Here is a 26,609-nt window from a genome sequence, read left to right as displayed (position 1 = left end):
GTCCCCAACTGCAACCCAAAGGACAGGACTCATGACTTGCATTCCACGGGCCCTGCTTCCCCTCCAGGGCTCAAAGATGGCCCTGTGCCCATGACCAGCTATGACTATGACGCTTGTCAGGACCCTCCTATGTCTCTGCCACTGGCTCTGTTTACACACACTGTCTTTAATGACAAGGCACCAGCTGAGGAAGAGAAGCAGTGAGGCTACACCCTGCCCCCTGCCCCTGCCACACACACATGTGGACAGAGTGTTGTCGCCTCAGTAAAGAGGCCCTGAGGCCCCGTAATCTCTCCACTGTTTGCATGGCCCCCCACCCCCCCTTTTTTTTTTGAGTAGGAAGCCCTACTTAGGGAAACTCAACTGAGGCTGTTCAAATTTTCTGTAATTATTTTCCTGGTTCCCTGGTCCAAGTACTTCATGTCTCATAGAAGAGGGCTGAATGGCAGTTTTGGCCCTCGACAAGGGGGCTGAGCCAGGACACGCTGTGAGAAAGCCAAACAGTGATGGAGTGAGAGTGTAAATTCTTTCAGCTCTAACTGACATGGCACAAGTTTCAGGGGCAGGGGCCAAGGGGATTTACCCAGAGGCCTCTGCTCTTTGGTGGGCTGGTCTATGGATGGGTCTGCCACTGAAGCAGGACAAAACCTACTACCTCAGGAAGCTCTTAAGATGTGAGGACTGGCCTAAGAATGAAGAGTTTTTGTGGGAAAACTATGTACTGGGACTCTCCCAGCAGGCAGGGAGATGGATGAGACCATTCATTTCCAGGGGTTGTTGACATCTCCAAGTTCTACTCTCATGAACCCCAGGAGCTGGCCCAACTCTGGGATGCTCCCTCCCTGAATGCTGACCAGAGGAACCTTTGTGCTCAGTTCACAGATAATGGCCAAATAGTTTTCCCAAAGTCAGACTACCAGATTTTCTCCTACCTCAACCCTCCCCTTAGAGGCTTTTCGTCCTGGGACTCTGTGGCCATGGTGGCTCCATTCTGGGACGATGCTGATTTCTCCAGCAGCCGGGGAACCATATTTTACCAGGTGGGCCTTTCAAAGCTCAGCACACAGGGTTCTCCAGCAGCCAGCAAGGAGAGACAAAGGCCTGTGTGGAGGGTCGTGCAAGTGTTCCTGCTGTCGGAACCCTCCTGTCAGTGGGTGAGAACTGAAGCTTATATGAGGGTGGGGAGGAAATAGATTAGGACACAACCATGGGAAGACTATAGGTGGTGGCTATGGGTTGGCCATCCACTGTTTGGTTTTAGAATGAGGTTGCAGGGGGTTCATCCTAATAAGGCCAAGTCAAGCAGGGCCCCTGCGAGTGCTCCTGGGTTCGGTTAATGATTCCACTCAGAGAGAGCTCTCAGTGTAGTGAAAGCTACTGCAGGCAAATACTGATCGTGCCCTGGCCATGGACGAGACACTGTAGGAGGTCCAAATGTGGAGAAGCACACACCTGTCTTAAAGAGCCTCTTGTTGGACCCAGAGAGGTACAAATGGATGCAGGTGGCTGCACCATCAGAGCCAGTTTATGCTAAGAGATGCGCAAGTTCAAGTTAGAAGACTTGGGCTTCTGGGTCTTGACTATCCACTTCATAACACCCCAGGTTTCCCTGCAGATTGATCTTCAGGTCACTAACTGAAAACATAAGCCTGGGAGGGGGAAGGATGGGAGACAAGGGGGGACTAAAGTGAGCAGAAAATGGTGGGGGGGGAGTCCCTCAGGAGTATTGAGATGGGATCCTTATTTCCTTTTCCATATCTGCCTTCTTTTCCTAGGAATATGAGACTCTCTATGATGACTACAACACACTAGTGCAGAAGGTGGAGTCTTCAATTAATATGTTAACAAAGACCAGAAACTACAAAGCCAGGTGGACACTAAAGATCACATGAGTTCATGTCCCCGCCTATCCTGCCCAGGTGACCATCGGGGTTGAGTGGACCAGTGGGCAGTGTCCTGTGAACCATCTGGAAGTCAGGCATCCTAGAATCCTAAGCAGGGACCACTTTTCTAAACTCCTCTCTGAGTCAAGGACAGATGGCTGATTAGAGCACTTCCCTCCCAGCCCACCTCTTTGCCTCCCTGTCCCTCATCCCCACCACCTCCAACTCCCCCTGCTCTGTTCCTGAGTACTTACCACATGGCAGGGGTGCCTCAGGGCTTTGCTCACATGCCTCACAGCAGCCAGAGCACTGGGTATTAGAAGACTGAAACGAGGAGGATGCAATAAGTAAAAAGTAAAAATAAAAAATAAAATAAAAAAGTAAAAATAAGTAAAAAGTGCTAAGTCACTTCAGTTGTGTCTGACTCTTTGTGACCCTATGGACTGCAGCCTGCCAGGTTCCTCTGTCCATGGGAGTCTCCAGGCAAGAATACTGGAGTGGGTTACCATGCTCTCCTCCAGGGAATCTTCCTGATACAGGGATGGAACCCATGTGTCTTACGGCTTCAGTATTAGCAGGCAGGTTCTTTACCACTAGCGCCACCTGGGAAGCCCCCAAAACGGCTGGCTATTGGCAATATTATATGGCTCAATCTAATGTTATTATCCACATATTAGAGATGAGAAAGATGACAGTTAGAGAGGTTAAGCAACTGCTCAAGGTCACCCAGCTAGCAGATGACAAAGGTAGGCCAGGAACCAAGGTTTTTCTGACTCCAGACTCTGGCTCTTGACAGAAAAGCATCCAGTGGAGAGGGGCCATGCCTCATGCTCCCCCTAGCCTTCCCTCTGGGGCCTCACCACTCTGGCAGTAACAGAGTTCTTCCTTGTGTCTGACCTAAAGTCACCCATTTCTTTATTGGCTCAGCAAGTTCATTGCTTACTCACTGTGTGGAAGCACAGTGCTCGAAATCTGCCTTCAGAGAACCTCCAGTCTCACCTGCATGGTTCCTCTATGCTATTCAGGGTGAGGGGACATTTGGACGATATCCTTAAATATCACAAAGGGAGCTCCTCAGGCCTCTCTCAGCCTCTGAGGTCTTGGCTGATCTCTCTGCTGAAGCTTTCTCAGACAGACCCTCTTCTAACAGGATTCCAACCCAGAATCCTCTACCTTTCCTCGCTGAAAAGAAGTCACAAAGAAGGCAAATCCACCACAGCAGGTGCTTTGACAGTCAGGGTGGAGTCTCTGCAAAATTCCAAACTTGCCTTTGCTCTCAGAGGTCAGGAAAAGGTGATGTGGGTGTCAGAGTAGGGGTGTGGGATGGGTGATGGGACACCCCAGACCTCTCACAGGCATCCCTGTTTGTTTCCAACCAACCCCCAGACCAACACCTACCAAGCCATCCTTTCCATGGATGGGAGCAGGTCCTACGCCCTGTTTCTCTACCAAAGTGGTGGTATGCAGTGGAATGTGAGCGGGCGACCAGGCAACCCCGTCCTGATGGGCTTTTCCAGGTAGGACAGGGATGGGCTGGCAGCCGTGAGCAGATAATGGGAGCTGGTGCAGAGCAGGGCTTGCACCGCACACACACTCTGACCCCCAGAACTGGGCAGGACTCTTCCTCGCCAATGCTTCTGACTCAGGCTGATTCTGGTTTCCACTTGTTTCTGTCTCAAATGAAAAGATCCTGCTTCACCCTGCCATTCCCTTTCCTATCCGAGTTCCATGCATGGTGATAATCAATCCCAGAGCTTTGACTTCTAGGATTTCCACTGACTTTAGCTGACCACTCTTGACTTGTCAAGTATCAGTCAACATTTATTACACCAAGTACCTAACAGGCATTATTTCATTTGACAATCACAACCACCCCATGAAGGAGATACTATTTATTATCCATTCTGCAGGTAAGGAAACTGAGGTACAAATGGATGAGTTATTGCCCAAAGAGCTGGAAAGTAAGTGGCAAAGCAGAAAGTTGAATAAAAAATATAAGGCTGAAATCTGCCTTCCTGACTTTATTAAAACTTTTTATTTTATACTGAAATATAGCCAATTAACAATATTGTGATAGTTTCAGGTAGACAGCAAAGGGACTCAGCCATACATATACATGTATCCATTCTCCCCTAAAATCCCTTCCCATCCAGGAACTCCCATCTAGAGTTCCCTGTGCTATACAGAAGGTCCTCGTTGGTTATCCATCTTAAATATACTAATGTGTACATGTCGATCCCAAACTCCCTAACGATCCCTTCTCCCCATCTTTCCTCCCTAGTAACAGTAAGTTTGTTCTCTAAGTCTCTGAGTCTGTTTCTGTTTTGTAAATAAGTTCATTTGTATCATTTCTTTTTAGATTCCATGTACAAGTGATATCACACAATATTTTTCTTTCTCTGAATTATTTCACTCAGTATGACAATCTCTAGTTTCTGATGGGCTAAGAATTAACCTGTCACCCAAAGGCACCAACAGCTTGTGTGGGGTCAGTGGCAAAGAGGGAGAGCAGAGAGATGGATGGGCTGTGGTTGCGGACGTGGGTTCCCAAGTGTGGGAATGGCTCATTCTCTAACACAATAGTTATCAACCATGATGTATGTGCAGTTGGTTGTGAAGGTCCCATGTAATCTGCTACTGGTAATTCCCGTAAATGCTTTTCTCCTAGAAGGTGTTCGGGATTGTCCCTATAATTACATTGCTTTCACTTGCTTTTGAACATGCCCTGAAGGAGAAAGGACTGGAATTATCTAACTAGCTAGGAAAATCGCACCATTCTGAGGGTACCCATGGAAGGTGTCACACCCATGTAGGTCATCTGTCCCGTGTCAAAGAGGAGAAAGGATCTGAGTGGCTGCTCTGAGGCATGACCCAGAGAGTCTTCAGGCCCCACTCGGGTTTCTCCTTCCTGGTGCAGGGTTTAAATACCATCCCCTAGGCAGGAGGGTGGGGTGGGGTGGCACACACATTGTCCGGACCCTCCTAACTCGAAGACTAGCTCTTAACCTGCACCATCAACCGTCCCCTATAGCACCACCTCTCCGACACCTCGTTGAAGGGAAACTAATAAGAAGGAGGCCTGAGATGTTGCTTTCAACCCCTGTCTCAGGACCAGTTCACTGCAGTTTGTGCTCAGATGTGAGATAAATTAGGTCCTCCCACCCCTCCTCCATCTGCCTCCTCCCCTCTCCTGCTTAGCACAGGAGGTCAGTGATTCTGGCTGGCTGCCTGACCAACTGGCTCGATAGCTGATGGGCCAACTGATAACTAATGACTGGCTGGACAGAGTGGGTGACTGGCTGGTTGACTCGCTGGATGAATGAGCAACTTGCCGACTAAGGGGAAGGATTCTGTGTGTGATGAAGGTCAGATATTCTTTTCTTTGCCCACAGTGGAGATGGGTATTTCAAAAACAGCCAGTTGACATCCCATCCAGTATGGGAGAAGTATCGTCCAGACCAATTCCTGGATTCCAACTCAGGTAAAAGCACCACCTTATCAGACTGGTGGGACTCAAGTCCTCTTCTGTCTCCCACTCTGTGTGCCGTGACAGTCCTCAAAGGGCAGTTCCCGTGCATGTCCGCAAAAGGATGTTTCCATACCATCTGACCTCCCACTGGTGGGATCTGGCCTGGGCACCGCCCGGGAAGCAACATGCCTTCTGCACCCTCTTGCAGTGCAGACTGTCCTCCCTGGAATCAGCCCGAAGCTAGCAGGACTATGAGAGGGGCCCAGATCCTGGAAGTGAGGACACGGGTATGGCAGGAGGCGGGGACGTGAATGGGCAGTTAGGACAAGTCTCCAAGTGTCCTGTCCCAGAGCTGGGTGAGAACCCACATGAGATCTCTTAATGTATTTACGGAGAGGAGTTCCAGCGGGTCTGACATCCATTCCGTCACCGTTTATCGAGTACATGCTGCGTGCTGGAGACTGTGCTAAGAGCCAGAAGTATGAAAACGTTTTTAGAAAGACCAACTCGGTTTGCCCTCAAAGAGCTCTCACCTTGGTAAGAAGGCCAGTACTTCAGGCTCCCCGGGCCTCCTCCACGACTTGTACTGCCTGGGGGCGCTAAAGGGAAAGAAATGACAGTTTCCAAAGTGTGATAGAACAAGAGGCATTTTAGCATTAGAAATTAGCCATGTGGACCATGAAGCATAAATCCAGCTCTGTTTCTTCTGTGGCAAGAAAGTCTGTAAACATAAGCCAAGTCAGATCATTGGTGCCATCTGGTGGAGAAAGCGCTTCTATCAGATGGGTGCTTTAGTCGTTCAGTCGTGTCTGCTCTGTGACCCCATGGACTGTAGCCACCAGGTTCCTCCGTCCATGGGGTTCTCCAGGCAAGAATACTGGAGTGGGTTGCCATGTCCTTCTCCAGGGGATCTTCCTGACCCAGGGATTGAACCTGGGTTTCCTGCATTGCAGGAGAATTTTTTACTGACTGAGCTATGAGGGAAGCTCCATCCTATCCAATTAAGGCCCTTCTATCCAGATGCCTCTGCTTGTGACATAAGGGGTGCAATGTGATTATGTGTGTGTGTGTGTGTGTGTATGTGTGTGTGTGTGTGTTGGGGGAGAGTATCTGGTATGTCTCCTGATTGTGGAGAAAATACACAAACAGATATCATAAAATGACTATCCTTTTCAAAACCTAATCAAACTATAGTCATCTTGATGATTTCTTCTTTTGTGTGGGAATAGGATCAAAATCTGATACATTATGTCCTATTAAATTCTCCTGTATTCTGGAGCCCTGTTTCTCACTCATGGCAGCTAGGGGGGCAGTAAATAACTTACAGTTAATTAAATGTCTGGGTTTCCCATGTAGCGCTAGTGGTAAAGAACCCGCCTTCTATGCAGGAGACGTAAGAGACTCGAGTTCGATCCCTGGATTGGAAAGATCCCCTGGAGGAGGACATGGCAACCCACTCCAGTATTCTTGCTTGGAGAGCCCCGTGGACAAAGGAGCCTGTCAGGCTACAGCCCATAGGGTAGCAAAGAGTGGGGCACAACTAAAGTGACTTAGCACTCATGCGCATAATTAAAGGTCTATTTAAATTTCAAACGCTCTTCAGGGATTCTTCTCCCAGTTACCTCCACTTTCCAAGGATGGCATCTGGACACAGGGGAAGCTCCCCCAGTTTCATATTGTTGGAGCAAGTGTCTGCTTCACATGCCAGCTTCCCTGTGGCTCCCCAGCTGGCCTCTGAACATCGGCCTCTGTCCTGGTTGCTTTGGCCACTGATATGTCTGTGCAAGTGTCTGAGCGTGTGGCTGGTGGCATCACTCACTGGGATACAAAGTGCATAAGAAAGAGCTGGTCTGGGGGACTGAAAGAACTGGAAATTAGAGTAGCAGGCAGGAGGGCGGAGAATGGAGTACACTGAAGCCTGGGCCAGGGTTTGGCTCTGAGTTGGGTACAGATGAGGTCTCCCTGCCCAGCACTTGTCCCAGGATCTCACCCTAAGATCCAAGTTTAGGGCTCTGAAGCTCACATCGGAGGGACCTTTGGGGAGGAATCACAGCCAATCTGCATTGGGCCCATCCCTGGAAGACTGTCCAGAGTGCAGGAAGTGGCACACAGAGGATGCGCTGATGAATTTTGCTTGTCCCTAGAGCTAAATAAGAGCCTGTGGCCCCACGCCCTGGGACATCCCCTTCTTCCGTTTCTTCCCCAGGCCTCCGGGGGCTACAGATCTACAAGCTGCACAGAGAAAAAAAGCCCGATTACCGTCTCCGGTGTCTGCAGTGGTTGAAGAGACAGCTTCAGTGGCCCAGCTGGGGCTGGAACCAGATCTCCTGCCCTTGCTCCTGGATCCAGGGAGTATTGGATTTAAGATTCCAGTTCAGCAGAGGTAACAGATCCTTCTGGTCTCTGGCAGCACTCCCGCTGTCCCTATAAGCCCACTCACTCTCCCTCTGGCCATGCCTGACCTTTCCCTTTTGGGACTCCCTCCGTTCCTCCCCAGAAACACCCCTGCGCCATGGCTGCCCCCACCACAGGCATCCCAGGCCTGAGAATGTCTGGGCTTGTTGCAAGGCAGCAGGCAGCTGTGCAGCTTCTCCTCCTGGCACGGGGGCGTGTGCTGCTGCTACGGACCCTGGGGAGAGCTGCTCCAAGGCTGGAGAGTGCAGAGTCCTTGGCAACTTGGTAAGTGTGTCCGCCGACAACTCAAGCCTGCCTTTTCTGGAGCTCTCTGTCCTTCCCTGTCAGGGACCAGCTTGGGCTCCACGCCAGCAGTGGGACCCGCAGAATGAAGGCTCTCATCCCCGTTTTCTCCTAGCTACCTCCCCTCCATTTCCTGATCTTGTAACACCAGAAGTTTCCAGCATCCCTTCCAGCTGACATCCTAGGGATTTCTGATTGAGCTCCTCTTGCCCCGTCTCCACTTGGCCCATAGCCCCAGCTGATAGGGGCATCTTTCTAGGGCAGTGGCGGAGGCCTGGTCTGACCTCGTCAGCCGGGACCCAGATTAGCAGGCTGTCTGGGGGAAGACATGGAGTCATCCTGAAGAGACCCTCCAAAGGAGCTAGAGGGGATGGGGATGGGGCCCAGGGGAACATGTGTGCTCCCATCCTCCTCCCTGTAAAGGCAGTAGCCTCCTAGTCCCCAGACCACCAGCCACAGCCTCTTGCTCCTAGCACTTTGAGAGTGGTGGGTCTCAACCCTCAACCTTTAAGAAAGGAAGAACCCTGTGCCTGCCCACCAGGGGCTTTGCTGCCCATGTCTCCACCAAGCCCACAAGGGAGATAGAAACTGGTTCATGGCCTAAGGTCATTGAGCAGAGTGGGATCTGAACTCATGTGGGCCTGACTTCCAAACCACATCCTTGTTGCCCTTATCATCCTGCCCAAACCTCCCAGCTGGGTCCTGCAGGTCTTCCATCTCCACTAACACGCTGCTCTTCTGCACAGACCAAGAACTGGAGCTGCAAAACTGGTGTTGCCATTTCAACAGCAAGCCCTCCTTCTGTGCCCTGTACCAGCTAAGGCAGCCTCCCACCCCACCCCCCCGTCAGCTGCACTGGGTACCAGCCCTCAGGTTTCAGTGAGGCTGCTGGGGCCCAGCCCTTCCACTTCCAGAGCCCAAGTGGAAGACCAAGGGAGCGATACACTCTTGGGGTTTGAACGGGGACAGCACAAGCTTCCTGGGGCAGGACTGTCGTCACAAGGGAAGATGGAGGTGTGTGCGGAGTGTGGCAGAGGAGGGACTTGACCTTGAGGGAGGGGGAGGTGTGGTGGATCGGGGGCTAATGAGAGGAAGTGGATGGGGTGGGGGGCACACAAGTGCAAGAGGACTTTCGGGGAGGGTTAAATGCTCCTTGAGCACCTCCCCAGGCTGAAGTCTCCCAGGCCCTTCTTTCCCTGGTCTGCCCTGCCAATATGTTAGTTGCTCAGTCGTGTCTGACTCTTTGTGACCTCATGGACTGTAGCCTGCTAGGCTCCTCTGTCCATGGGATTCTCCAGGCAAGAATACTGGAATGGGTAGCCAATCAGTTCTCCAGGGGGATCTTCCTGACCCAGGGATCGAACCCAGGTCTCCTAAGTGGCAGGCATATTATCACCCTGCCAATGTGGTACCTCCTTTTTTCCAGCCTGGATGGTCGGGGACCCTCACATCACCACCTTGGATGGTGTCAATTACACCTTCAATGGGCTGGGAGACTTCCTGCTGGTCTGGACCCAGGACAGAAACTCCTTCCTGCTGCAGGGCCGCACTGCCCAGACCCACTCAGCCAATGCCACCAACTTCATTGGCTTTGCTGCTGAATACCGCTCCAGCAGCCTGCACCCTATCACGGTGAGTTGGAGGTGGGGGCACTCCCCTCACACAGAGCCTTTAGCTCAGGGACCTTCAGTTGGAGACTGAGGCCCAGGTCAAAAAAGAGAAGGAAGAAGGGAAGGGGCTAGAGGCAGTGAGGATGCATCCTGCCAGAGCAGTAGTTCAAATCAGGAGTTTGGGATTAACAAATACACACTACTATAAATAACATAGGCCTTCCCCAGGTGGCTCAGCAGTAGAGAATCTGCGTGCAGTGCAAGAGCCACAGGAAACGTGGGTTTGATCCCAGGGTTGAGAAGATCCCCTGCAGGAAGGCATGGCAACCCACTCCAGTATTCTTGTCTGGAGAATTTCATGGACAGGGGAGTCTGGCAGGGCTACAGTCCATGCAGTCACAAACAGTCAGACACAACTGAAGTGACATAGATAACCAACAAGCACCTACTGTATAGTACAGGGAACTCTACTCAATATTTTGTAATAACCTATAAGAAGAGAATCTGACGAATTACATATGTATATATATTCTATATATGAATGTATGTTTGAATTTCTGTGCTGTACACCTGAAACTAACACGATTTTGTAAATCAACTGTATTTCAATATAAATAAAGAGTCAACCCTGGAGACACTGGCTTAAGTTCTGGTGAGACTGAAGAAACAACATCCAGCACCTTGTATTCCTTAGAGTGAAATAGGAATAATAATATTACCTACCTCACAGGGCTGTTGTGAGATTTAAAAGCTAATCTCAAACGTACCCTGCTCAGAGCCTGGCCCAGGCCAAGCACCCTCATGCATGGTAGCTAGGATCACCTCATGGTCAAACTCCCCATCACTTTCACCATCGTCCAAGCCCCAGGCTCCTTCCTCTGTTTCCGGCCCCTTGCAGGTTGGGCTGAGGTCTCTGCCAACTCCCTTCCAGGTTCAATGGCTCCTTAAGCCCAATAACACAATCCATGTTCAGCTCAATAACCAGTCCATAGCATTTGAGACTAATGGTGAAGATACAAAAGGTAGGCTGGGCCTCTCCTGCCTCCCTGGGTCAGGGTTGGCGGGGTACCCAGCATTGGGGAGCAGGGTGCTGGGGTGGAGAGGCGTGGTCTTGGGGCGGAGCAGCATGGTCATCACCCCACGGTCCCTCCGGCAGCCGTGCCAGGGCAACATCTTCACTGGAGCCAGGCCTTAAACTTCCCTCTTCACTTCTCTGCCTCCTCTGGGGCCTCCTCCTCAGTCCTCAGGGAGAAGAGGGTGGGATGGGCCGCGAGCATGTCCTGTGAGTGTGCTTTGTGGCCACTGGAGAAGGACCGTGCCGGGCATCTCCCAGCTGCTCTGAGGCTCCTCTCTGCATCTTTAAACTTTACTGCTGACAAGTCCTGGGCCTCCAGGGCTCCACCGCTGGCTTGTTTGTCTCCCAACAATCTAGACCAGGAGATCTTCAGCAGCTCTGGGGTCATAATGACCCACTACGGCTCCACGGTATCAGCCAGTTTCGATGGTGCCGGTGCCGTTGCCGTCTCCGTGCTCGCTATCTCCCACATCCTCCACACCTCCTGCAGCCTTTCGAAGGGGTATCAGAGCCACACTGAGGGCCTCAGGGGTAAGGAGCGGACAGCACTCTGCCTCTGCAGCAGAGCTCAGACCCCCAGCCCACAGGCAGCTTCCCCTCCAGTGCCCCTGCGGACATCCCGAGTAGAGTTTTCTTTTCTCAGCGGAGGAGGAGGTGGGACCTCTTCAGCAGCCTTTGAGGCTCACTTCCCATCCTCCTTAAGCTGAGGATGGGCTCTGGAGAGCATGGGGCCGGCAGCCGCCCTTCCCCCACCTCCCTCCCTCCCTCGGGCTTCACACCCTCCTTCCATCCCCCACATTCCCTCCCTTCTTTCTCCACTTCTTCCTTTCCCTGGAGCAGAGGGTAGGCTCTGAGGTTATAGTCCTCTCCCCTCCTCCTGAGCAGAGAGCGGATGCCACCAAAAGAGGCTTCCCAGGCCCCCTACTCCTCCCCACATCTCCCTGTGCCCTGCTGGATGCTCCCTGGGGAAGGGAGGGCTGCCTCCCAGGGTGGCTGAGTCCTGCTCAGTCCCTCAGGCTTCTGGAATGGCAACCCAGATGACGACTTCAGGATGCCCAATGGCTCCACCATACCGAAAAGGAGCTCCGAGGAGATGATTTTTCACTATGGAATGACCTGTGAGTCTGGGCCTCAGGGTCTTTGAGCAGATGGGGCAGGTCCCGGGTGAAGGAAGCTGCTGTACTGTCCCCCTCAGACCTATGGGAGCGAGATCTCTGTCCTTCATGAGAGAGGAGTAGAAAAGAAGAGACCTAGGGATGCTGGTACCACCTCAGCTTTGTCCCCTCCACCCCAGATTTGTCCCCTCCATTCCCATCCCACCCACAGTCCTTCCTAGAAGAGAAGATGAGGGAGGTGGGTGGCCCTCACTCCCTAGAGCAGGGATTTCCAGAAGTAGAATCTGGAAGTCACTCTGTCCTCTGCAATCCCAAACTTATATAAAGCGAGGGTAAGGGGTGGACACAGGTGGCATTAGTGATAAAGAATCTGCCTGCCAATTCAGAAGACTTAAGATACAGGGGTTCCATCCCTGGGTTGGGAGGATCCCCTGGAGAAGGCCATGGCAACCCATTTCAGTATTCTTGCCTGGAGAACCCCATGGACAGAGGAGCCTGATGAGCTATAGTCCATAGGGTCACAAAGAGTCAGATGTGACTGAAGTGACTTAGCACACAGCACACACAAGGGGTAGACACAATAGAATATAGCTGGAGTCCCACCCTGGTGCCACCATCATTGCATCACATAATGTGCTTTAGGGAAAATCAACGGAACAAGCCTTTTTGGCAAGAGGGACGACCATTTGCCTTCAGCTTCACCCCCATCTTCCTTTCACAACTGCTGCAAAACACGTCCTTGAATAAAAATTTGACCTCTTCTTGTCATGGAGATGATCAATGCGTCTTCGATGTCCTGGCCACAAGAAGCGAAAAGCTTGGAAAGGACACTAGGGCGGTATTTAGAATCTACCAGCAGATGAACACTACTCGGAGTAAGTGGTGTGAGGCCTGGGGAGGTGTGTGCAGAGTTAGGGCACAGATAAGGGGACGCCCTTCCATGACACTCCTTTGAGCTACACGTTTGTAAAATTTAACATATTCTTTTGCTCAAGCTATTACTCTACTCAAACCTTCCCATGACTTCCCAGCTCACTCTGTTCTTAACGATGACCTTCAAAGCCCTATCCAGTCTGACCCCATTGCCCTTCCAAACTCTTCTCTTAGGACTTCCAGCCCCACTCCCTCCACACCAGCCCCACTGGCTTCTTTGTGTTCCTCAGACATGCCTGGCTCCCTAGCAACTCAGACTGCACATGCAGTTCTCTTTGCCTGCTACGCTTTGCCCCAGGGTGCCTGGCAGGCTACCCCAGGTGCCTGGCACCCCTCACCTCCTTCCAGTGTCTATTCAAATGTCACCTTCTCAGCAATGCCTTTCTTGGCTAACCTGCCTAAAATTTCACATTCACCCACACTTCCTATTTGCCTTCCCTGTTTTGTTTTTCCTCCTTAGCATCTATAACTATCTATTAGTTAGTAACATATTTTCTAATTCTCATAGGTATCTTTTTTATTATTTGTTTGTTGCAGCGTCCTTACTACTTAGAACAGTGTCAACCATAGAGTAGGTGCTCAATAAATATTTGTTAAGTGACTGGCTGAATGAATGAATGAACAATGAAGTGGAAATAGCAGGGCTCCAAAACACAGAGACCAGTGAAAAGGTTACATTCCCTCTCTATTCCTGACAAACACAGTGCCCATGACGTTACCCTCATGGTTTTCAGTCCTCTTCCAAGTGTAAAACTCCTTAATAGTCTGAACAACGCTGTCCTCTGATTCACTTCATATTACGCCTGGCATAGCATTCTGATCAGGAAAGAACTTGAAATAAATCCTGTCTGGGGAGAAGGTTGGGCAGTACACCCTCAGCCTGATCTTCATGGGTTTGTGAGCTGGCGCAGACTAACTCCTATTTCTGGAGATGGGTCCCAGCCTGAGGAATGCCTCCCGCAAGCTAGAAGACTGAAAAGAGATGGCCCAGAAGGTAAGGGAGTATCCTGCCTTAAACCCCACATCCCTTCTTTGTGTCTCAGATTGGTACCCACCCTCTATCAAGGGTCCTGATGTGATAAAAGCCTACATGGGACAGACCACAGTGGTTAATTACACCAGCAACGCTAAGGACATCACATTCACCCTCAGAGAAAACTGCACGGAATTCAAGCTCTTTGGTAAGAACACTTGGCTGGGGGTTAGCGGATAAAGTCAGAGTCAAACTTTGGGTAATTTTGCATTATTACATCCTGTGCAACTTCATGTCACTTCTTCACTGGAATATCCAGGACCAGCATTTCTTAGGAATGATCACTATAATTCAAATAGGTGCCCCGCCCCCCATCCCCAGTGAATAGCAGTGATAGGCTTATGGAAATTTGGCCAGCTAGCTAGACTGCCTCTCGGCATATACAACTTATTCAAAGATTCATTTCATCTCAGTCTTGAAATACGTTATCATCTTCATGTAATCAACAAATTATTAGAATAAATATGTCAATTAACAGGTACTAAATTTAAAACATTGCCTATCTATTAAAAGAAGGATATCACATGGAACAAGATTTAAAGAAATACAAAAGCTTTATCTGGTCCATTTCTCACTATTTTTATGTTTGTCAACTGTGTTTACCTCACATTGTCTCTCGTCTGCTTTTCTGTGCTTGGGCCAAGGAAAGCTTCATCTTTCTCTCACAGGAATGGTGTGAAGACCCCAGTTCAGGCCCGTAACCATGATCTGGCTCAAGAGTCAAAGCCCAAAGAACTCCCTGGCAGTCCAGTGTTTAAGACTCAGCACTTACACTTTCACTGCCATGGGACTGGGTTCAAACCTGGTTGGGGAAATAAGATCCCACAAGCTGTGCAGAGTGGCCAAAGGAAAAAAAAAAAGAGTCAAAGCCCACGGCTCGCAGCTTGCCTTCTGCTGCCAGCACTAATTAAGCTGGTGACTGTTCTTTGCTAAACCAAAGCCCTTAGGGACCTTATTCTGAACTCTGAACACGTCTCTGACTCGTTTTCTTTCTCTGTGCATAAGAAGGGACTGCTTTGGCTGCACTCTGTTGCTTTACATGGCATCTTCCCAGGTGTCAAATTAATGGCACCAGGAAATTTTCCCGCCCACTTGGCTCCTATCCTGAAGACCGACAGCCTGGAAGTTACACTCGTCTGTTCCCTACTATCAGCTGTTCTCAATCGACCGTTTTCAGGAGACGTTCTTAAAAACACAAGACAGGTTGGGTCAGAAAAGCCTTTAAGTGAAATCAGGGCGGGGTTGGGGCTGCTGTGAAGCTGAAATCAGTTTGGCCTGCAGTTTAGCCTGGGGAAGTGTTGGGAGGTGGGGAGCAAGTGTTGGGAGGATCCTGGCCTTCATCCTCCGTCCCCCTCCTGATGAGCCATGCTGGTGTAAGCCCAGGGGTCTCTGCAAGGGGCGGGACAACTGCCTTCTGCTTGCGGAGTGCTGCCCCACAACCACTGAGATGGGCTGGTGCCACCTCCAGTTTGGAGTGTAATCAGGGCCACCCCAGGAAACTAACCTTGCTCAAGGAAACGCCACAGAAGATCAGAGGGGTGGTCTGAGAGGGGTGGGGGAAATCCAGCATCCACACCTGAGGTATCAGACAGCAGAGCAGATGGGGCTCCCAACTCTCAACGATCTTGTCTTCCTTGGGACAGAGAATGGGACATTGCTATGGACACCAAAGCTGCTGGAACCATTTACTCTAGAGATTCTAGCAAGCAGTGACCAGGGAAGCTTGTCATCTGCACTGAAGCCAAGGACAGTGGTCTGTGAGTGCAAGGCAGAGAGCCAGTGTTTGTACAACCAGACCAGCTGGGTGAGCAACTCCTCCCTGGAGGTGAGTGTTAGAGAATGAAATAGGGGGAGTTTCCCTGCGGAGGGGAAAGGAAGTAGGAATTGAAAGGGTGTCATCCTTCAGCCCCTTTGTGTCAGGTGTTGTGCTGGGAGGAGGGGTCAGTGGAGCAGATACCAACCTCGGGTCACAAACTTACAAAAGTATACAAAAGAACTGTCTTTAATGCTTGTAGCTCAACTGAATTTTTATCTCCCAGCTCCCATTCAGCCAGGTTGGTAGGAAACTTCCACCTCAGGCTTTCTTGGAGTTTCCCAGTTGTTTCCGCTCCCTGGTTCTGAAATAAGACAGTGAAGCGTGGGGTAGGAAGATGCCTATGCAGTCCCTGGGCCTGAGTCTACACAGATCCCAGCTCCATGGGCCCTCCCTTCAGGCTCCATGGGCCCTCCCTTCAGGCTCCATGGGCCCTCCCTTCAGGCTCCATGGGCCCTCCCTTCAGGCTCCATGGCTTCTGTGCTTTGCTCAGACAAAAGAAATCTCCTGTAAGTTGGCTTAGGGTCCCATCTGCATAGAAACACTGCATAGCTACTTTTTTTTGCTGGGGGGTGTCATTTTCACAGTATTGGGAAGAGAAGTACAGATCCCCTCTGATCTTAGTCCCCCCAAAAAAACTTTTTTCCCCTTTTACTCTCTTCCTCCAACAATGCGGGAGACCCGGGCTCAATCCCTGGGTCAGGAAGATATCCTGGAGAAGGAAATGGCAACCCACTCCAGTATTCTTGCCTGGAAAATCCCATGGATGGAAGAGCCTGGTAGGCTACAGCCCATGGGGTTGCAAAGAGTCCGGACACGACTGAGCGACTTCACTTTCCAGCTGAAAGGAGCATCTCTTTAGCAGTTTGGAGAAAATCCTTCTCCATTCAAGTTTTTAGCCAAGATACCTGGCCTAAGTCATGAATTTGGCCCCGTCTCTTTTGTTTTCTCTTGTCACTTTTGAGGGGAGCCAGAAAGGAAAGTGTTTGGCTGGCAGTACTCCACCACCCACCACCTCTTTCACATCTTACACATACACACCCTCCTCCTGAGGCATGAGCAGAGAATCCCCACTTGAAGGGACCGAGGTAGAGGAGTCCAGAAGGCAGAAAATGAAAAAAAATACAGATTGGGGGGGTGAGAGGGGGGAGAGATTAAAATCCATACAGCATTTTAGATATCCCAAGATATCTAGACTTGACAGTAGAAAGTGTTGAAAGGTTCCATTTCAGGGAGCTTTCGAGCATCGTCTCGTAGGGGAGATAGAAAAGAGAGACATGAGCTTGCTGAGAATCTGACTGGTTCCCCTCCCTGTGCCCTTGATCTAGTTACCGCTTGCTCTCGCCATGCTCGGCAGCGAGTCTCCTTCTTGGGTGGGAGTCAGCAAGGGAAGGGAGAGCAGCAAACCGGGGCTTATGTGGGATCCAGTATTCCAGAGATGGGAGAATATTTTTTTAGCCACCATCTTACTCTAGAAAGGATTTCAGGCAAGGGGATTTGCTGTGAAAGGGAAGAGGCTGGGACCCTGGGGCAGGGGCTGGGCACAGAGCTCAGGATGGCCCAGGGAGGCCGCATGGCCTGGAGGACAGTCTGCCCTTGACAGGGTCGGGTGGGCCCAGGGCCTGTTCGAGAAGGTGGTCATTGGATACCGACATAATTAAGACAAGGACTTGGGATCAATAGGTTTTCAGACCAACAGGGTGGGTTACAGCAACACGCCAGAAACCGTTAATGGTCCAGCTCCTTGGCCGCCCATTGTGGGAAGGGCTGCGAGGCCTGCCCCCCGAACCTGACTGGGGATGGACCTCACTGTGCATGTGAGCTGGAAGCAAGGCCTTGGCAGGAAGTTCTGGTGACAGGTGATGTCTCGAGGGAGGGCCTAACACAGCTGGGCAAACCATTTCTTCCCACTTTCCAGTGAGGCTTTAGAATGTTCAGTGCAGGTAGGAATGGTAAGGAGGTGAGGTGGGTATTGTAGGTGTGAAGCTGAAGGAGAAGAGGTTGTACAAGCCTGGGGGAGGGGTCAGAGCAGAGCAGCCCTGAGGCACTGTTGGGAGAAACCCAGGGCAAGAGACTGAAGCCTGGAGAGGGGAAGAGACTTCCAGCAGCATCCGGGGAACCAGAAGCCAGTGGCGGCGGGCCATCAGGCTCCTGGGGATTTTCAGATATGCCAGGCCCAGGGTCTCAGACGCCTGGGGGCAGGGGCTGCTGTGGGCATCTGGCAGCATGGGTGCCTCATCTTCCCTTTGAGTCCTCCTCCCGCCATCTGTCCCTTGACCTCTGAGCCACCAGTCACTGGGGACATCACGGAGAGGCGTCCACTAAGCCCCTGAAGCACCCCAGTGAAATCTAGAGACCACTACATATTTAGAGCAGAGACCAGATAGGGTAAAACCACAGCCTCATAAATGCAGAAAAGGGGACAGAAGTGAAGAAAACAGGCTGGTGGGCTTTCCTGGAAGAGGGTCCTTTCCTGATGGGGAGGTTCTGATAAACACTCCATTCCCTCAGCGGACATGAGAGAACCCTTATCTAGCAGAGAAAAAAAGGGTTGCCTGGCAAAGAAATGTCTGGAAAAAGAAGGATAGTTTGGGGTCCAGAGTGGCCCACAAACAGAACATAGTTTAAACGGGCTTTGCGAGAAAGAAACCTAGCCTGTCCTGGGAACAGCTTTCCCTGGGCTGGGGCCTGCCCGGTGGTGCCTGGTGTGGCGCTGCTGACCTCTCGGCTCCCCCTGCAGCTCTGGAGAAACCCTTCCTCTGTCAGACAAGTCCTGCCCTGAGGAATACTGCTACAACAACGGCCTCTGCTCCGTCTCCCACACTCTGGGCTGCCAGCCCGTCTGCACCTGCCCCTCAGCCTTCACCGACGCCCGCTGCTTCCCGGCTGGGAACAATTTCACTCCAACCGTCCATCAAGGTTAAGACCAGATCCTCTGCCATCCCCACTTCTCTTGCCTTGGGTGAAGTTGGGGGACTCCAGGCGCCAGGCTAAATCCCTCAAACCCACAGGACAGAGCTCCAGATTTCCCTCAGGTGGTGGTAGATTGCAGGCTATGGGAGCGCGTGGGTGGCAACTGTCACAGCAGGAATCGCCGGCCTGAGCCGTCTGCTGAGAAAAGATTGAAGGTGACCTCACAGCTCAGCACAAGTCAAGGGAACCTTGACCGTCGTCCAGCGTGCACTAGGGTGAGGGTCAGCAGACTTGGCCGCCTCTTCTGGGACCTTCTGTCAGTGTAGGATAGGGTGGTCTCTCTGGGCTAGGTAAACCTGTGAGGCGATTATGAATCTGCTTTTCCCATCTCCAGGGCTTCCTTTAAGGAACATCCAGCTCTCTCTCACTGAAGACGAAAATGCCTCCCAAGCAGATGTCAACGCCTCGGTCAGTGCTGCAGCTCTGCGGGGCGGGGGGGGGGGGGGGGGGGGGGGAGGGGGGGGGCCTTGGCAGGTTCAGGCAAGGTTTTAGCCCTGGCTTGTGCCTTCTGAGTCTCAACATCCATCTGGATTCTACTGCCAGAGGAGGCAGGAGCACCTTGCTCCAGGGAAGGCTGAGGGTGAGGAAGGCAGGAAGGCCCAGGATGAAGATTTCCAAGTGGGGTGGAATGGCCAACTCTCAACAAATAGAGTCCAAGGTGACTGGGTCAACACAGCCTCTCCTTCTGGGCATCCCTTGGGACCTGCACTTGGATATTATATGGAAGAAACAGAGAGGGCATTTCACATCCAGGAAACCTTCCTTGACTTCCCTGAAGGACGTTCTCTTCCTGGCTCCCATGCCCTAGCCCATTGCCCAGTCACAGGCTCAGGCACAGTAGTTGTTACTGAGGCTCTCGAGTCCTGCTGCTGCTGCTGCTCGGTCACTTCCATCGTGTCCGACTCTGTGCGACCCCGTGGACTGAAGCCTGCCAGGCTCCTCTGTCCATGGGATTCTCCAGGCAAGAATGCTGGAGTGGGTTGCCATGCCCTTCTCCAGAGGATCTTCCCAACCCAGAGATCGAACCTGGGTCTCCTGCATTGACAGACGGATTCTTTACCGCTAAGCCACCAGGGAAGCCCATATAGAATCCCGCTGCTGCTGCTAAGTCGCTTCAGTCGTGTCCGACTCTGTGCGACCCCATAGATGGCAGCCCCCCAGGCTCCCCCGTCCCTGGGATTCTCCAGGCAAGAACACTGGAGTGGGGTGCCATTTCTGGGCTCAAATCCTGGTACTACCACTTACTAGAGCAGGTATAATGATTAGACAAATTATTTGATCTTCCATCTGTAAAAATAGAAATGATGATAGTACTTAGGTCAATGGTTTGTATGAAGGTTTAAATGATAATGTAAAGTGCTCAGTTCAGTGCCTAGAACACAATGTGTTAAAAAAGATTATCCAAATAATTATTACTGCTGCTATTACTACTACAGCACTCTACACTCTGGTAAAATCTGTTGACATTTGTCTACTGAGCCACACTATGGCCTTTGAGAACGGATTGTTCCTAAATCATACTGATATCCCAAGCACCTGACTGTCCCCTAGGTCTAGGTCTGGCTAAATATAATCGATGTTCATTATACAGGTGGGGAGAGAATGAATGGGTAAGTCAAGAATTAGAGGCAAGTTAGGGGCTATTCATTGAAAGTCCTTCACTCACCAACAAATTTCTATTAAGCAGGGATGTGTGCCAGTCACCAGACTAAGCTGGGGTGCGGGGATGAAGAAATGATGAGAAACATTCTGGTGGTCCAGTGTCCTCATATTCAAAGAAGGAGATAGGGAGTTCCCTGGTGGCCTAGTGGTTAGGATTCCGAGTTTTCACACTGTAACCTGGGTTCAATCCCTGGTCAGGGAACTGAATTCCTGAAAGCCGAGAGGCTCCACAAAAAAAAGAGAGAGAGAGAGACAGGGATGAATAAGTTCATTGAAGTGGGAAGGGTCTCCTCTGTGGACTGGGCCTCACCCTTGCTTCCACTCCCCACCCAACCCCCATCTCTGCCCTAGGTGGCCTATAGACTGAAGAACCTGGAATTGTGGACCTTTCTCTGGAACAGACAAGTGGATGAAACGTAAGCGGGGCTGTCCCTGCCTGGTCCCGGGTCCTCCTCCAGACTCCTCTCCTCTCGGCCCCTCACTGTGCCCCTCCCATACAGTAAACCTTCAATAGCACCAGCCTCAGGAAGCCGCCTTCACCACTGGAACATCATCTCTGAGTTCCAGTACCGCCCTGAGGGCCCTGTCATTGACTTCCTGAACAACCGGCTGCTGGCTGCAGCGGTGAAGGTGTTCTTAGCCCCGGCTCCCCAGATGAGGGGGAAGAGAAGTGGGGGGCCCAGGAACAATGTGGCCTTCCATTCCATCTCCAGGAAGAATGTGCACAGTGTGATGGCTCGTGAGTACTATCTGGGGGATAGCTCCTGGGATAGGTGAGGGGGAGGTAGGCAGTGAGAGCCTGTCACAGGTCTGCAGCCCACACAAACCCATAGCTGAAATGTATTCTGCAATGGGCCACAGATAAGAAGCAAGTCAATTTAGTTTGTTGTTGTTGTTGTTGTTTGTAATTTTTGAGAAAAATTGTGAACATTTTACCCACTAGCCTTCTAGATTCAAGAACAGGAGCACAAAGTACTGCTTGGTGAGTCCCCGTGTGTATAATCCCCAGCTGCTGCTTTCCATCGCTGCCAAGGTTTTTCTCTCTCTAAAACTGTTAATGATTGGGTTAAAAGGCCATTGCACTTTATAAACATAAACAAAGACCTTCTTTCTGCCTCTGCCCCCCAACTGGAGACAGTAAGTTGAAAGCTGGAGACCTGACCCATGGGCAGAGACTCCCTTCCTGAAAAAGCATGACCCTCTGCAAAAGCCATCCCCAATCCAGGTCTCAGTACCCCCACCTGGAAAATGAGATGGGATTTCCGAGGTCCCTTTCAACTCTGACAGCCCCTAATTATGCTGGAACAGGAATAAGATAGATTGGCAAACTTGCCAGAGAAGGAAAGAAATAGCTCACCCTATTTTTTGAAGTCAGGCAGAAACTGGCAGGGACTATGCCAAACCCAACAGAAGCTGCTATTACTTGGATCAAACAAGAGCTCCTTCTAGAATCCAGGCTAAGCCTCCTCCCTCCCAGCGGCAAAAATTTGAAATCCTCCAAACTGCTATGTGTGTGTGTGTGTGTGTGTTTGGGGATGGGGGATTGACTTTTAGTAGCAAAAACAAACAAAACCCACACAATTTTTTTGATACAAGTACAATGTATTTATTATAGAAACTTCAGGAAACACAGATTAAGTAAAAGAAAAAAAAAAATCACCCCTAATCCCAAACCCCAGAGACAAACCCATTTTGCGCATATTCTTTTGAACTTTCTTGTATGCATAGGAACCTTCACACATATCAATTTACTTTTTTTAAGATAAAATGATCAAGTCATGCCTAATGTTTGATAACTTCCTCGTTACTCAAATAATTGTGAACAAAATGGTTGGATGGCATCACCGACTCAATGTACATGGGTTTGGATAGACTCTGGCAGTTGGTGATGGACAGGGAGGCCTGGTGTGCTGCAGTTCATGGGATCACAAAGAGTCGGACACGACTGAGCAACTGAACTGAACTGAATGCCTTGTCTATTGTATACACATTTCATTTGATATTTTATAACATACGTGCTATATTTTAAACAGAATTTTATACTAATAGTGACCATTTATTGAGGGTTACTGTGTCCGGTACCTACTGAGTACTCTGCATATATTATCACATTTAAACATCTAAGCAAGGTAGTTTCCTTTTAAAAATAAGGAAACTGATGTTGAAAGAGTTAAGAAATTTCTCGTAAATCACACAACTAGTTAGCAGTAGAGTTTGAGTATCAGTTCAGTCTGGCTGACTTCACAGCATACGCTCTTAACCGATGCATATCTGGAGCTTATCAGTTGCACAGTATGCTTTGTTTAACAAAACCACGGAGAAGGCAATGGCACCCCACTCCAGCACTCTTGCCTGGAAAATCCCATGGATGGAAGAGCCTGGTGGGCCACAGTCCATGGGGTCGCTAAGAGTCAGACACGACTGAGCGACTTCACTTTCACTTTTCACTTTCATGCAATGAAGGAAATGGCAACCCACTCCAGTGTTCTTGCCTGGAGAATCCCAGGGACAGGGGAGCCTGGTGGGCTGCCGTCTACGGGGTCGCACAGAGTCGGACACGACTGAAGCGACTTAGCAGCAGCAGTAGCAGCAGCAGCAACAAAACCACTCTCATGAAGCATGGCTGCTCTTATAAACCATGCTGCTCTGAACCTTCATGAACATATGTAGTTTTTCTGTGGTTTCCAATTATGTCTCAGGATAAGTGCCTGAACATGCAATTGTTCATCGAAAAGGTATAGGCTTGCGGTTAATCAGTTGTTTTCCATGTTCACTTGTGTCTTACCCGACAGTGAATGTGAGCATGCTGGCAACTTGCTTGCAATGCAATGGCTACAAGGACTACCGCCTGGTCTACAGCCCCCAGGGTGGCTTCACCTGCGTGTCCCCCTGCAGTCAGGGCTACTGTAAGCACGGAGGCCAGTGCCAGCACCTGCCAGATGGGCCCCGCAGCAGGTACCTCATGGTATTTGAAAATTAGGACCATCCCCTTTGCCACTGAGAGAACAGGGATCAGAGAAAAGGGGAGATGGAAAAAAATGTGTGAGTGCCCATGCTGGGTGGAGAATAAAGATAGTATATTACCTCTGCAACTCAGACCAGCTACTGGGGGCCAGGGGGGTATTATGCCCATTTTAAAGATGAGAAAACTGCAGCTTAGAGAGGATAAGAAACCCAGTAAGTTAAGTAGCAGGATCCGGGCTCCAAAGCCAAACCCTTACACATGATTTTACTTCTTGGGTGGACAGCCTGCTACCTCCTGGTGGAAACGGAACCCTCTGTCTTGGGTCTAGACCCGATCCTCCTTAAGATTACCACTCAAGGGTGGTCCTCTCAAACTGGCGCCCTTTGTCCTGTTACTTCATCACCAGTAGTGAGGGGAGTGCACTGAACCAAAGGCCTACTAAAGAGAAGGGCAGCGCCACCCGGGCCCTCTTATCACAAAAGCGCCCTCGCTTCTTATGACAAGAGGGGCCTCTTATCACAAGAGCGTCTTTGCTTGTCCCCACTTGCAGATACACCCAGCGCGCTCCGCATCCGGTCCATGGAGGGCTAGGGGCAGGGCTGGGTTTTTGTCTGCGCATGCTCACCTGCGGCCAGCCCCGCCCCCTCCGGGCGGTCCAGGTGGAATGGACCGTCTGTGAATTCACCCCACGGCTGCCTGGGTTGCCCAGTGGTCTTCCATCAGCTGGCAGCAGGGCTGACTCCACCCGTCCCCTAGAGGGGGGCCCAGCCTACCTGGAAAACCTCCTCCTTGGCAGGAGAGGAGGGATGGGGAGGATCAGCGCTAGCCTCCTCCCCTGCTAACCGCGTCCCCTTTCTCTATCCCCAGCTGTGTGCCCTCCATCTACACGCCCTGGGGCAAGTGCTGTGAGCAACTGAGCGTGAAACTCGGAGCCTTCTTCGGGATCCTCTTCGGGACCCTGGGCGCCATCTTGCTGCTGAGGGTCGCGGTGTTTGTGATCCTGCGTTTCCGGGGCTCCTGGGCCCGTTTCTCCTACCCGCTGGACTCCGAGAGCTGAGGCCTCGTCCCGAACACGAACACGGGCGGCTGTGGCCTAGGATACCTCCGGACCCACCCCAGCCTCACCTGCACACACTTTCAGGCATCGTGCTTTTGGGATACTGGAAAAAGGAAGATGACTGATGATGATTCATTATTCTTCAAGAATGGTTAATGGGAATGAATAATAAAGTCAAGAGCACACCTTGTCAGTACAGAAGACACAGAGGCTGACAGGAAGAGGTCATAAAGATCTACTATATAAATAAATGGGTTCTCACGCAGACCTACCCACAGAGAGGACACCAACCTACTGAAACACAGCAGTCACATATCAGAGTTGATGAGGTGATGGCTCTATATTGAAAACCAAAATACATCTGCATGCAAAACTCTCCAGTTCACTTCTAATTAAAGCCTATTTAAATAAAATCCTTCTGGCTTTTTGTGTTTCCAAAGTCATGGGTTTCATTCATGATTTTCCTTTGGTGGCTGAAGGTCTTGGCGCAGAGGGTGGCGGGAGCAGAGGTCAACTGGACTCAGTCCTGCTTCAGCCCTCAGTTACTCCATGTTGGGAAGTTGGGTTGCTCCAGCCCAGATTTGGATCTTTTCTTCAGCTTCCATATCACTTTCTTCCCCTCCCCACAACACAAGTCAAGGCCTGGCCCTCTGAGGAGGATGGTGGAGATATCCCAAAAGGGAGTATCCCCAACTCTCTCCGAGGACCCCTCCCTGCCTTTCTGGTCTGCTGTTGACTGTGTTCCCTGGAGGAAGGATTGAATCATGACAGCTCCCTTTCCAGGAGCCACTCCATCCTTAGATCTAAGGTCCCAAACCCATGATACACTTTCTTTGCCCTTTCCTGGGCCCCAGTCAGAGCTTTTGAGCTGCTCCATCCCAAAGTTCCTTAGCTTCATTCTGCTTGTTCCCAGGAACCTGATCAATTTCCACCCCTTCCTTCTCTCTTAGCAGGCAAAATTTTATCCATATCTGACAGAACAACTCCAGAAACAACTGGTCCACACCTCCTGTGTCTAGAGCACCTCAGTTCCAACTCTATGCAGAAACTAGATAGTTGCCTTTTGGTCTTATCCCAAACCAGTAAAGAGAGAGAGAATCTGATTGGTGTAGCTTATGTCAGTTGTCCATCCCTGATCCAATCAAGTGTAGCCATAGGGTATAAAAGGTGATCACATGATACGAACTTGATGTTCAAGCTCAGACTTGTAGATGTGTGTGAGTGATGTTGAAGGAAGTTCCCAGAGAAGCTTGATCTCTGATCTAAGCAGAAGCTCCAAACTGCTTTTCATTAGAGAATGACTTCTCCCAGCAGATGAAGCTCCTGCCAATATGTACAAGGCTGTTGTTTTACCTTCAAATGCCCCACAGTGTAATCAAGTCTCCATACAGAATCACATTCATTTAATCACAGCATTCATGTGTCAAGAATTAAGCACACTGGAATTTCCTAGTAGTCCAGTGGTTAGGACTCTGCACTTCTGCTACCTCCACTAGAAGGGGCATGGATTCAATCCCTGATTGGGAACTAAGATCTTGTATGTTGCATGGTGCAGTCAACAAAAGAAAACAAGAATTAAGCACATAGCTCAAATGAGTTCACTGGTGAAATCTATCTAACTTTTCAGGAAGAAATTCTACCAACTCTATAATCTCTTTCAGAAGATTGAAGCAGAGGAAGTCTTCCTAACTCATTCTGTAAGATCAGCATTTTCCTAATAATAAAACCAGAAAAATACATCAGAAGAAAATAAAACTATACATCAATCTCTCATAAACATAGATGTAAAATTCTCAACAAAATATTAGCAAATCAGATCCAACTATGAATAAAAGTATTATACACCACAACTGAGTGGCATTTATCCCAGGTCTGCAAGGTTGGTTCAACATTTTTAAATAATGTAATTTATCATGTCAAAAGACTGAGAAAGAAATCAAATGATTATATCCATAGATGCAGAAAAAGCATTCAACAAAATTCACCACCTTTTTATGGACCTCCCAGGTGGCTCAAGAGGTAAAGAACCCGCCTGCCAACATGGCAGGCATAAGAGGTGTGGGATCCATCCCTGGGTCGGGAAGATCCCCTGGAGGAGGGCAGGGCAACCCACTCCAGTATTCTTGCCTGGAGAACCTCATGGACAGAGGAACCTAGCGGGCTATAGTCCATGGGGTCTCACAGAGTTGGACGCAACTGAAGTGACTTACCATAGCCCAGCACACAGCATAACACCATTTTATGACCAAAACTCTCAGCAGACTAGGAATAGACGGGAACTTCCTTAGCTTGATAAAACCTTCTTTCTCTTTCTCTCCAAAAAA

At 50.3% G+C, this 26,609-nt stretch overlaps 1 protein-coding gene across 1 annotated transcript in view; it reads left to right on the top strand.

Moving 5' to 3' along the window:
- The window catches only part of MUC4 (mucin 4, cell surface associated), a 49,972-nt gene extending 24,215 nt beyond the window's left edge, over positions 1 to 25,757 (top strand). The window contains 23 exon segments of the mRNA XM_013962852.2: positions 876 to 1,154; positions 1,776 to 1,931; positions 3,270 to 3,400; positions 5,276 to 5,364; positions 7,559 to 7,735; positions 7,921 to 8,031; positions 8,796 to 8,894; positions 9,476 to 9,681; positions 10,591 to 10,681; positions 11,092 to 11,265; positions 11,751 to 11,852; positions 12,492 to 12,542; positions 12,545 to 12,724; positions 13,826 to 13,963; positions 15,459 to 15,640; positions 17,394 to 17,445; positions 18,369 to 18,392; positions 18,395 to 18,547; positions 18,936 to 19,009; positions 20,615 to 20,679; positions 20,764 to 21,002; positions 23,056 to 23,218; positions 24,096 to 25,757. Coding sequence (XP_013818306.2) covers positions 876 to 1,154; positions 1,776 to 1,931; positions 3,270 to 3,400; positions 5,276 to 5,364; positions 7,559 to 7,735; positions 7,921 to 8,031; positions 8,796 to 8,894; positions 9,476 to 9,681; positions 10,591 to 10,681; positions 11,092 to 11,265; positions 11,751 to 11,852; positions 12,492 to 12,542; positions 12,545 to 12,724; positions 13,826 to 13,963; positions 15,459 to 15,640; positions 17,394 to 17,445; positions 18,369 to 18,392; positions 18,395 to 18,547; positions 18,936 to 19,009; positions 20,615 to 20,679; positions 20,764 to 21,002; positions 23,056 to 23,218; positions 24,096 to 24,285 — 3,126 coding nt within the window. The 3' untranslated portion in view covers positions 24,286 to 25,757.

Source organism: Capra hircus, chromosome 1 (assembly GCF_001704415.2).
Source record: "Capra hircus breed San Clemente chromosome 1, ASM170441v1, whole genome shotgun sequence".
Lineage (NCBI taxonomy): Eukaryota > Metazoa > Chordata > Mammalia > Artiodactyla > Bovidae > Capra > Capra hircus.
The sequence above is the reverse complement of the archived record's forward strand: the minus strand, read 5'-3'. Positions and strand labels throughout refer to the sequence as shown.